This window comes from Zonotrichia albicollis, chromosome 5 (assembly GCF_047830755.1).
Source record: "Zonotrichia albicollis isolate bZonAlb1 chromosome 5, bZonAlb1.hap1, whole genome shotgun sequence".
Taxonomy (NCBI): domain Eukaryota; kingdom Metazoa; phylum Chordata; class Aves; order Passeriformes; family Passerellidae; genus Zonotrichia; species Zonotrichia albicollis.
Genome location: NC_133823.1, coordinates 20,453,408 through 20,466,373, shown reverse-complemented (window position 1 = coordinate 20,466,373; position 12,966 = coordinate 20,453,408). Strand labels below are relative to the sequence as shown.

The following is a 12,966-nucleotide window of genomic DNA, read 5'->3' as shown; positions in this document are numbered from 1 at the left end:
TCTTTCTTTCCAACAATCCTCCCAGTTCAGAAAATATTCTAATCCTTTACTTCTGCACTTCTAGAAAGCTGAGTGTTTTTCTGAACACATTAATTTCCCATGTGTTATAAATTTGGACAACAACTTAGTCATATGAAATATTCAACTATCTAGAAATCAAACAACAGGATGAAATGCACTTTTCACTAGTTCACCACTTTCAAATTATTTTTTAAATTAAAGATTTTTATAATCTTCAAAGATAAAATCATGGCATTTGAAGATTTGATTAAGGGTCTAATAAGGATTGTTTATGTTTGAGGATTCTTTGAAGATGCTCTGCTTTTATTTTTCATATGGTACTTTGAGAATATTCCACATCAAAAAAGCAGTGGTGTGAAATGCTGTCTCACACAAACAGGGCAGGCAAACAAGTAAAAACTGGCATTTAAAATCACAAATATTCATGATCAACATTCTTGAAGAAAATTCTAAGATATCCCAAGGTTTCTCACCTGTTCTTTAAATTGACAGTCAACTTCTGCAAACTCAAGTACCAAGCTAATGAAAACATCTTCCATGGAATGTACGTTGATTAGACAGAACATGCTGATGTGCAACTAATGCGCACAAGGATTACTTCACAGTTCACATCAGGAACCTAGTCTGTCCTGTCAGTAAGGGCCACCAAGACACACCAAAATAGGCAATTCAGGGTTAATTGCTTGCCAGTAGGCAAATCCTTGCCAATACAAATCCCAGAATATCCTGAGTTGGAAGGGAATCATCAGGATCATCGATGGGTCCTGTCTGCGCAGGACACCCGAAGAGTCACACCATGCTCCTGACAGCATTGTCCAAACACTTATTGAATTCTGTCAGCCTTGGTGCTGTGACCACTTCCCTGGGGAGCCTGTTCCAGTGCCCAGCCACCCTCTGGGTGAAGAACATTTTCCTGATATCCAACCTAAACCTCCCCTGACACAACTTCCTGCTGTTCCCTCAGGTTCTGTCACTGGTCACCAGAGTGAAGAGATCGATGTTCTCAGATGTTCTTTCTGTAAAATAAGTCTCAATCAAGCACGTTATTCAAGCAGTCCTTCACTGTTTCTTATCATCTAACACACTTCAAACTGCAAATTTACACAGAGATAACATTATGGATAATTAAATCCAGCTCCAAGACCACAAACCATCCCCAGTCCATCCCAAATTCCCTAAAGTAGCCTTTATCATGCTTTAGCCCTTTCCATAGAACAGAAAAGGCTACACATACATACTCCACTGTGTGTGAACTCACTTTTGCTGTCTGACACAGCTGCTCCTTATGAAAACAGAAGAATTTCCTATAAAATGCTAAAACAATCCCAAATTATTTTCTATCTAAAGACCTTTATATGACTTTGTCTCCTAGAGCTATTATCGCTGGTAATTTTGTGGATCAGTTGTCTGCCTTTTGTCACAGTATTTCAGAAGAACAAAGTTCTTCTTTCTTTGAATTACACATCTTTTTCAAATTGTTACTCTCTCAGTAATCAGTAGTGGTTTCCAGAAGGGGGATTGAAGCTGGCTTTAACAGTACCTCTCTTTTGACAGAAGAAATGGCTGCAAAGTGAAAAAGCTCTACACAGTAGATACCATCATACACACTTCAGTAAGCATTTTGTAAGAGATCACAGTGGAAATTTTTATTTTATTTTATATTGAAAAAATAAGAGTTTAATGGAAGAACTGAATATTTTGAAAAGGGGAAGGCTGCATGGTGGCTGGTTGTGGGATAATTTTGTTTTACTATTTACATTAATGACTGTGGCACAGGAGAATTGTGCTGAAGGGAACAAATATAAAATATTAGTAAAACCAAGATTCTCTGTGCACTGTAAGATTACAGGAAGGATCTGAGTACTACTGTCTCATGCCTATTAAAAAGGCAAATATGATCCCAGTATGCATGAGTCAGGCACTTACAAAAGAGGTACAAAAGTGCCATCATGGAAAGCACTGGTGGAATGAATTCTATTCTTGCTGCCTGAACTCCCAGATTTCCTCTGGTGTTAGTAAAGAGAAGGGCTTATAAGGATGAATAGGAAAGGCAACATTCCCTTACGAGGGAAGATTAGGTGTTCGAGGCTTTTAGCCTACCAAACCAAAGGCTAAGAAGAATCAGCTTGTTCAATGCAAATACCTCACTGAAGGAAGCATCAAATAAGAAGAGAGGTATTTAAAAATCAGGAGGGTGCAGTTCAAAGAACAAATGGATCTTCACTGGGAGGCTGCTATGCCAGGGAGACTAGATTCACCAGCTCATGAGAACCCTCTCTTGTAAAAAATACAACCAGACATGATCAAAGAGCTTAATATATCTGATTACATCTTATGAAGTACCTAAAATTCAAGACACAAAAAGAGAAAACATAAAGGAAAAACTTCCAAACAAGAAAGAAAAACATCAAAACCCGCACCATGCTTCAGGAACAAAAGCTGCCATGTCACAACAGTCAGAAACAAAAGAAATCCCAGTGTCAAGAGTATCTGATGAACCAAATGCATACAACAGTGCTCTGACCTCAAAGCATCAGCAAGAGGTCAAATAATAATATACAAGCAAGACAAACATTTTAGAGTGATTAAATATGCCTAGTTAACTAACTAATATTCGTGAGCATATCCCATCTGGGAACTTCAAAGTGCCTCATAAAGCCTTAATGATTTACCTCTCATTGAAAATTATGGGTGCGTTATTTACTGTTTTACAGCTAAGAAACTTTGGACACTGATCCACTGCACTACGGAAATATGCACTTAATATTAACTTTGATTAGCCTCCTGCCATGCACTTAAGTGCTTTGCTAGACCATAAATGTGAATGGCCTATGCTCAGAATAACACAGGATATGGGATATGAATGAAGGAGGAGGTTTAATGACCACTATCCACCTCTAGTTGCATGCTGTTAATGGAATAAAAGACAGAACACACCACTCAGCATCATTCTGTAGATAACTGTGCACCACTCAGCACCATTAATCAGTCCACACGTGACTCATGGATCACAATTTAGGAACCTCAGCTTCAGGAGATAAAAGAATGACAAGCTATCATCAGAATGTCCTACTGAGAAAACAAAATGGGACCACTCTAGTAAGGATGCCATCTTCGAGCTTACTCCTAAACCTGACTACAACTGAGACAGATTCTCAAGGGAGCACTAATTTAAATAAGGAGAGTACAGTGGCAGCACACAGAAGCTCCCTGGATTTCAAAGCAGGTGGTACTTTGGTATCAGTACATCTAAAACTCCAGCATGTCCAGTTCAGTGCCTACCCAAATACCATCAGTACTGAATTACTGTGCAAAAGCAGATCCATAAAAGTCATGAGATATCTATTCCTATGGCAAAATGATTGTTTTTACTTTCAGTGCATAGATATGCTACTAAGAGTGAATTTGGGAAAACAATAACCAACAGTTTTAATGATTATAATCAAGAACTTTGGTCTTGCTTTCCCCCTTAGGCAAAACTTACTAGTCACTAGTGTATTAGGACTCTCAAACACAATCACCTCCACTGTGGTATTGCTGTTAAGCTATTTTATGATCCATTAAAGTACTATGGAAGTGAATAAAAAATCTGGCAGTGAGCTCTCATATAGGCTTATAAATTAAAATTCATAGTTTCAAACTAAAAACACTTGACTGTGTATACAACTACATTGCTCATACCTCCCATCACAGCAAGAGTGACACTTGATCATCATTACAGGCCATAACATAATACAACAGGTAAAAATTGGTAACAATGAGTTCTTCACTTCTAGCTCGCTGAACGGAGAGGAAGACTTAAAAAGAGTAATCTGAGTCCCATTCAAAGCAAAAACACAGAGATCTTTTATATTTTAGCCAATGCAAAGTAAGTATCCATCAAGAAGAGTTTCTGAGAAAATTAACTAAAGATGTATATCATTACTATGAATATTAAGTTTGCTGCAAGAACTTGAAGAAAGATCATTCCAAAACACTTCCGAAAGATGGTTAAACCACGTTCTAAATAAAGTTAAGTTATACCTTTCTCTGTCTTTAATAACTTGCTGAACAATGTGGTCACAAGCTCACAAATTACTTAGGTCAGCACCTATCAACAGCTGAAGGGCACAGCAAAACAATCTGATCCTGAGAATAAAAGCAAGCAAGGGCTAAGGAATACTCAGCATTTGGATACTAAACTCAGTGTCAGTACCCTCAGCCATGGGATATTTTCAAGCCAACAAGATAAAACAATGTGAGGCACCTAGATAATCATATTTATTAGAAATTATATCAAGATTCATTAAAAATGAGTATTTTAAAATACTAAAAACCTTTATTTGGTTACTTGGAGAGACATACTTTTCAAATGGGATTCCTGAGGATCCTGTACTCATTCAGATAAAGCACACTTCAAGGTTAACACCCGAAGCACAAGGCATACAGAATAAAAAAGCAGCAACTGTCAAAAAAATTTATGTGGTATATAATCAACACAACACTTCTTCTTGCCCTTTGTCTTAAATAAAATACATGCAAGTATATTTACCTTTGCTCCATGTTTATGCAGAACTTCCATGACATCATTATGAGCTTTTTCAGCTGCAACATGTAAAGGCGTCATGAAACTAGGGGGGGAGAAAAAGTGATGAATTAGTTTTTTACATTTCTAGTATGACAGAGGCCTTTGGAAAACTCAAACATTTCAGAAACCTACTCTTTGTTTTTCTCGTTGACATTTGCTCCTTTCCTGAGCAATAGTTCTGTAACTTGTTTCCTCTTCGGATGCACGGCAGCAACAGCACAGTGCTGCAAAAAAGTAAACACAAAGCATATTTCAAATACACAGACAATAAAGAACTTTAAAGATATATTACTTCATCCCTTAATTATTCTGCTAAAACAGACTACAAAATTTACAAACAGAATTCATCATACTGAACAAAACACAGGTTGTTAGTGATCAATGCTAAATTATTCTACTCAGAAAAACAATTTTAATTTTAAAGCTATTTTTCACTTATGAATAAAGCAGTATGGTACCAACTACATTAACCAGCTATCAGGACAAAACTGACACATAATGAACAAAGGAGGAAAAGACAAAGAGTTTGAAACAGCCTAACTTTTTACACAGAGTCTCCAAAGGGGTGTGTAAGGATTCTGCTGCAGTTGTCCAATTGACAGGACTTGAATGTTGCTTTGGTTCTTCCTCTGTTCCAATGTGTACTGACCTTGTTAATGGCCATTTGTGTCACACACTCAGCTACAGACTATGCAATAAAGCAAACAGGCAATACATTTCTCTTAGAGTATCTTTCTTCCCATGCTATGAGAAAGACACAGCCTTCAACACAGGGTTTCTCAATGCCTATGCCTGCCCTTGTGGGACCACACAACCCTTTGCTAGGTGTAACTATTGTCCTAAATGTGGCTGGCATCTGTCGGCTTCTCAAGAGTGGCCCTATCAATGTATTCCTGAAGCCTGGAATTACCAGCATCATTCCAGGTGAGATTAAATACCCAGCTTTAAAATCAAATCCAGAAATGCTTATTTCAAGTTTAGACATCTCAAGATAGCAGACCATGAGAAACATTTGGATTTTTCTGTTTATATCTTTACCCACATTTTAAACCAGTAACCCATAAAAGGCAGAAAGTCTCCTGGAAGAGTTCTCTAACTTTCCAACAGCAAAATGATAATGTTTACAATTACACAGACCCCAAACCCAATGCTAATAGGTAGCACTAGTACCAATAATCATCTATTGTCCAGTTTCAGCCCTCATTATGAAGTAACTTTCACTCAAGCTTCCACACTGTTGTTAATCAGCAGGGCACATCCAAATTTTGCAAAGGCAAGCTTTGTAAATAAACATTAAGATCAACTTTTACTGTGAAGTGAGGCAGCATTTTTAAGGCTTTGCAGATAATATCTTGTCTCTATTTCCTGCCTATATGGTAAATACTAAAACACACAAATGCTGAAATATTGCCAAATCTCAAAGCAACACTAAAACCTACATCAGGTGCTTGCTGTGGCCTTTTGGCTAATACAGCAGAGAGGCCAGTGGCCCATGGAAAACATTATCATGCTTAGGGCAGAAATAGCTCAGCTAGATTACACATAACCTCATCTGATCCTGGAAGCTAAGTCCTTTCATTTGGACAGCTCATGTATAGCAGCCAAAAACTGAAAAATCGCAGTCAAGCACTTAATGAACACTGAACCAAATACATCAATAGACCTAAAATATTCCATTTGGTCCAGCTGTCTCTGGAGAATCAGCAGGCAGAAAAGAGCAAAGAACATTAGAGGACTATGAAGTGATCATTACACAGCTAAAGAGATGCCACATAGCAGCAGCTGATACACTCAGAAAGAAAAGGATAACATCATCCCAAAATTCATACTGCCTTCATATTCAGCCTATAAACCTCTCCTCCCCTCTTGATTCTAACTTCAGGCAAGGATGCTGAGTCCTCGACAGAGGAAACAGAGCATATGGATGCTTGGTACCCAACACACAATGTTCTGATCACAATCACAATGTTTCCAACACTAAAAATGCAGTTGCACGCCTGCAGCTGAGACCTGCCACTGGGAAGAAAACGTTCCATTGGAATAAAGTATCATAACTATAGTGGTTTTAACAATACCATCAGTCTCAGCTTCAAAGTTTACACTACATCTGGGATACTGGCTGTGTTCTTTGCTTCCATTGCTTCTTTAAACAATTAAATAAGAGCAGGATAATGCCAGCAAAGTCTCAAAAGAACCTTGTTTCTACAGCTAATGCAGTATTGTCAGTACTATTCCAAATTTGTAAGACCCTGTGATATACACCTGTTTTCACCACAATTTTATGTATCCTGAGAAGAAAATTTGTAATCCAAGTTCGCTCACATAAAACATGAAGGAAACCACTGGGCTGCAGAAATAAAATTTAACCCCATAAAAATCCACAGCAGCAGTCCAACAAAAAAAGAGGTTTATAGGAAAAAATGCAAGAGAAGTGAAAAATGAGAAAGTGAAGAGTGGCTGGAGAGCTTCTGTAATCTACCAGAAGGAAGGAAAAAAATGATAAAATAAATTATATTATGTTTTTTCTATAGTGGTGATTTTATTTAAGCATAGAAAGTGTTCAATGCCAAATTCCCTATCTCAGATGATGAATGTATTTTCATAGTGTAGAAATAAAACTCCTTGACTCCAGGCTACCAGCACATTTATCATGAAGCAAATGGATTGACTGTATAATCTCACCAGTGCAGTCTCATGCGACTGTGGCTGCTTAAAATTAATGATCTCCAAAGCAAGTGTCTTTTTCACTTTGGCTAGGTCTGCCTCTCTGGCTGCTTGCAGTAGAGAGTGTCCTTTGAATTCATCTGTTAGAGGAAAAAGACACATTTAATATTCAGTAAAATGTCACATTTATAAATGTTATTGTAGAAAGACAGTTATACTCAGTTAAGAGGAAAGAGGAGTGCTTCTGCATGTCTTTGGTGCCAGCTGACCTGGGACACAGAACATGAAAGAAGCTTTGCTGAAACCAAAGGGATATGCTAAAGGATAGGGGAAGCTATGCCTTAAATCCTTATAGCTTTTCTCCCTTTTATCCTCCACCCATCTGACACAAAATGCATATGTGACCTCTCCAGTACCCATGTCTCTGTTCAAATAAGCACAATGCCATGAGCTATTCTTAAGAAAATAAAGAATTAAAGTTGTTTTTCAAAAATTGTATTTATTTACATGACCAAGAATTCACTATAAAGCTTAAGTATATATATAACTTCTATAAAATTATAAAAAACAACAATAACAACAAAACCAACAATAATACATATATAAAATACTAAACTCTTGGTCTTAAAGAAAGGTAACTAGCTGAGCATTTGAACCCAGTCTGCTCCCAAGATTAAACAAGTTTTGACAGCAGGTGTATCTTTGCAAGTACAGATCACTAATTTTGCTACTTCCAAATCTTGTTTAGTTCAGCAACTAGTTCATTTGAGTTTTAAATAACTTTGAAATTGAAAAGAAGTGTTTCTCTCAAAAATGTTCAGACAAAAGGCAGGTTAGCAAAAATTACATCTGACTCTGTGAACTAGAAAAAAATACCTCATTTTCAGTAAAAATATGAATATTTTTGTTTCATAAGCAACCTGGAAATCTTAAGTTTTTTAATAAAGGGCTTTCTTCTCCCACTTTGTTTTAATGTCTGGTTTAAATTTCTTTGTAAGCAAAGCACTACTCAAAGCACAAGTGCAAATAAATTTTGAAATAACAAATGTAATGTAACTTTATTCCCAAAGTATAAGACAAAACAACTCAAGAACATAAAAACATGGTTTTTTGAGATGAAAATACAAGCTCTCCCATCAAGATACTGTCAAGTTTGACGTAATGCTCTCGTATGTTTACAAATTTCAGTGGATATTAATGGACATGTATCTTCCTTCATTGCTCTTGAGGACTTCTAAACAGAAATAAACCAAAGTTTAAACTGATTTTATTTTGCTTGGTAATTTAAATAAATGCTAAATTAATCCTCCTCAGGGTCAGAAGCTATAGCCCAGGACTCAGAGTAGAGAAGTACTAAAAGATACTGATGCCCTCCTCTTTTCTTCTAGACGAAAGTTTTCTGTTGCACATGATCTCACCATTGTCCCCTGCAAATAATACTGACTAGACTAAAACCTGACTAGCTGTGATTGTGAGTAGTGCAGGATCACATTATTAATGTCTAGGGGCTTCTGCTATACTGGAAAGTTGAGAGACAAAACCAAAAACTTATTTATAATTGAGATTCTAATCCTCAAGAAGTCTGTAACTTCATAATGCTCTGTTTCCATATCTGTCTCATTTAATTATCTTTTACATTTTATAAGAGTCAGGAAACAAATCCCCCGAAGAGCGAAAGCAAAGGCATACAAATTAAAATTGGAGATGAAATATTGGTTTGTAAACAGCGTAAGGATTGTTACAAAAGAAGGTGATGGAATTTCCATCTCTACAGTTGCACACCAAAGCTACCTACCTTCTGTAAGTTTCTAAATGCAATACAGACCCTCAATATAGAGGGTCCTGCGTGACTGAACTGGACTTTAAACATTAAAAAAAAACCCAATCTCACTGATTCAGCTGTGCCTTAATAATTCTAAACTTCAGAAAACCAGGCAATACAACAAACGATGTACAGAGGTACCTGTGCACTCCAAAGCACACAGCACAGCTGCAGCCACTCTGCCGCCCTGCACCCACTTCTGAAGCTCAAGGAAGGTGGCCTGGAAGGAAAGCACCCCTCTGCACCCACCACCAAGTGCTGTGAGTCTGGGAGCACTTACAGGTCAGCCTCTCCCTGAGCTCGGGCGTCGGAGCCATGTCCACGGCGCTCTTGCCATGGCAGTTGACCAGGGTGGGGTCGGCGCCGTGGCTCAGCAGCAGCGAGCACACCTCCACGCGGTTCTTGGAAGCAGCCTCGTGCAACGGGGTGAACTGCCACAGGTCCATGGCGTTCACACAGGCACCGTGCTAGCACAGCAAAAACAGCCTTGCTTTAGGAAGAAATCAGCTTCAACAACTAAAAAGCTTACAGATTTACATTTTATTATAAAAATTGGTTCAAAGCGCTCATGTATGAACACGCATACACACAAAATTTAATTAAAAATACCAGCATACACAAACATACCATTGAATCTGTGAAAAATAATTGGAATTTTTATGTGAGCTAATTTTTGAACAGAAAGACTCAACTCTACTATCAGTCCAAAGAAATTAGATAAAGAAAAAACCACATATACTGTTTCAAAGACCTACAGTTGCAGGCTTCTGAAATGAAAATATGATGGTTGAAACCTGTTACTAGTAGGAAAAAAAAAATCTTACTTTTCAACTCTGATATAAACAGTTCATATCTCATCTAACACATCTAAATCAACAGTAATTACTTTCCATCCCTCTGCTTACCTTAAGCAGCAGCTCTGTAACCTCGTAGTGTCCATAGGAACAGGCATTATGAAGAGGCACAAGACCACTGCATGGAAGAAGGCAAATGACAATTTTCTTTAAAGTGACATTTTTAAGGGAGGAACAATTTTCTCCCTACTGAAATGAAAAGATCAAATAAAAGTTAAAATATTCAAGTAGTTAAGCATTTAAAAATTAGGATTTACAAACTAATGATAAAATCTGACTTCCCAAACAACACATTACTTAAGAGAGGCATTAAAACTTGGAGGTTTGTTGCTTGGTTTTTGGAGGGTTTTTTTGCTGTGGTTTTTTTTTTTTTTTGCCTTAACAGGCCACAGATGTTTAATCTACCATTAAGACTAGCATTAACTGGCTTTGATGTGATCTTTCTTGAAGCTACTAAGGAGGGGGAAGAGTCCCATTCCACATTCAATTTCCTCAACAGTCTTCTGCTTCTGCCTGAATAGGAACTCCTATTTTAAATGCTATGTGAAAGGCAAAACTCCCCAGATAACACTAACGTAACTCCTGGGTATTTTATGTAGATGTACAAATATCCATAGAAAGCAGACTCAAATTGCTGCTCTAGACTGTGGAATGACCTGATTTTCCTCCATTTTTTACAGTACAACCTATTTAACTGCTCAAGATACTTCTAAGAGAGTCCCTGTAATTTTTGTAGTGTTATATTACTGCAGGCCATACTTAAAAATGACACTAGCAAAGTAAATAACAGGGATTTAGTCACAAGCACAAGATGTAATAAAAGTCATGCATTGAAAAGGAGATGTGAGATGGGCAATTACTGCAGAGGACAAAATGAGTTTAATTCAAGCCAAGCATGACAGGCTAGTTATGGCTCAACAGATCAGTACACATAATATATGAAAACCATAATTAACCCCATAATACCTAGGAAAAATACAGGGGGTAATTCCCAAGACTGCAAAACCAACCCAGAGATAATTAGGACAGCAAGTAGTAGACAGCAATTAAATAAACTTAATTTTAAGGTGGATGCTCTCAGAAGCAGCAACACATTTGTCACATGAGAGGAAAATTTGTTTGGGGAAAATTTTTCAGACTGTTTTTTCCATCACTGTTTTTCTTAATTACAACTTATGAGTGCATGTGTGAGACAGAGAGACTATCCATTTCACAGAGCACTCAAAAAACCTGCCACTTCCAAAATGATGGTCATCTCAGAGGACTGAGGGCTTCAAGGCCTGTCAGCAAAGACAGTCCTGAAGCAATGCATCTTCCACTTCTGCAGCATCCCCCTCCCTCTTCCAGCACAACAGCAGTAAGGGAAAGGAAAGACCGGTGGAGAAAGAGCTGCTTCCCTGGCTGGGCTACTCTTTGGGATTAACTAGAAGTGGTGACCATTTTGAAAATAAAGAACAATTCCTAAGCACTTTCTCTGAATTGACTCCATGGAAGAGAACCTAACAGTTCTATAAAATCAATGTAGCCTAATTTAGCTCCTTAAATGAAAAGTGACAGTTATTTATAGCCTATTTTCTTATAAATTATGTATAAAGAAGAAACAGCAAGGTGAAACAAAACACCAAACTGATTCTAAAGGTGTGGTGCCACCAAAAAAAAATGGGACTTTACTAGGATGTTAGATGTTTCTAAATATGTTTGGGTTGTTTTAAAGTTCAGTACAGACTAAGTACTGAAAGGTTTTCCTTTCTTTGTTTGCTTTCCTGCCCTTCCTGCTCCAGACCCAAGTTGAAGTTCCACTTAACTACCTCTCATACATTCCAAGCAAATTGTTCAAAACTCATCATAGAGCATCTACACTGGAATTTTCTAACAACTGATGCTGAAATTTTGGAAAGGTATAAAAGACCTTCAACCTGCTTAAATAATGCTGGATCTACCTATATAGGTATTATATGGAGCTTTACTATAGGACTTTTGTGGTTTATTTTTGTGGGTTTTTTTGAGGGGCAGGGGGAAGGTGTTTTATTGTCTTTTCTGTTTTTTGGGGGGGGATGAGGGGGGGTTGTGGTGTGTTCTGGTTTTCTGTGGTTTTTGTGAGGTTTTTTGGGTGTATTTTTGTTTTTTGACTTGCATAATATGTCATTATGCATTTAACAACAATACTGTTTATAAAAGCCATTGGGGTAAATGGACAGATAAAAGAGCTACAATTAGTTAAACTTTAAGAGTTTTAAGTACACTTAGGACTGTTTTGGAGAGAAAGGAAAAAAGGGAAAGAAGCTAAGAAAATTTAAAATCACTTCTAACACTAGCAGAAAAGGAAAATACAGGAAGTGCCTCAGGTTTGCTGCTGGAGACAACACACACACATATCTTACTTCTATGGATTCTGAATACAAGATGTATGCCTTTAAGTAGGGAACCAATTTCTACCATGTTAAGACTAAGCCTTCCAATCCAACCATCATGAAAATCATCATCTTAGAGATGAGAAATGTATGGCTGAGAACAACACACAGCAAGTATCATTTCAGATTTCTGACTGCTGTGCACTTTGCTGATATCTTACATAACTACCACCCTTAAAGCAAAAATAGAATAGTTTAGCCTCTACTATATGTTGATTTTTGCTGTCAGCTTCGATGAAGATAGATCTATGAGGACCACTAGTTGTGAGCACATGAGCATTACTGATGTTACTTGGAATTACATCTATATATGTGAAACAAGATAATGAGGCCATAGATAAGTTTTCCAATGCACATCTTTCACTAAGCTCTTGTATCTTCTCCCCATCACCTATCAAAAAAAAATGCTGTTAGTCTGTAATTTTAAAGGGTAGTCTGTAAATGGAAGTAAAGCTCAAAGTTTGGAAAAAAAACTAAAGGTGTAAAAGCAGCCTTAAAATAAGTGCAATCACAACTAATCTGAAGCACACTCAGATTTTTGGTAGCAAACATCACGTTCTTAGACAACTATTTGAGACTGTGCTGCAACATGAATCAAAAAAATAATTCTATATCTTGGCTAATATA

At 37.3% G+C, this 12,966-nt stretch overlaps 1 protein-coding gene across 1 annotated transcript in view; it reads right to left on the bottom strand.

Moving 5' to 3' along the window:
• TNKS (tankyrase) overlaps positions 1–12,966 on the bottom strand; it is a 128,352-nt gene that overhangs the window by 30,485 nt on the left and 84,901 nt on the right. Inside the window, exons 7-11 of the mRNA XM_005484628.4 lie at positions 9,980–10,046; positions 9,355–9,541; positions 7,271–7,392; positions 4,721–4,812; positions 4,553–4,631 (exon numbers count right to left, since the gene is read on the bottom strand). Of these exons, the coding sequence (XP_005484685.1) occupies positions 4,553–4,631; positions 4,721–4,812; positions 7,271–7,392; positions 9,355–9,541; positions 9,980–10,046 (547 nt within the window). The remainder of the gene's footprint in view (positions 1–4,552; positions 4,632–4,720; positions 4,813–7,270; positions 7,393–9,354; positions 9,542–9,979; positions 10,047–12,966) is intronic.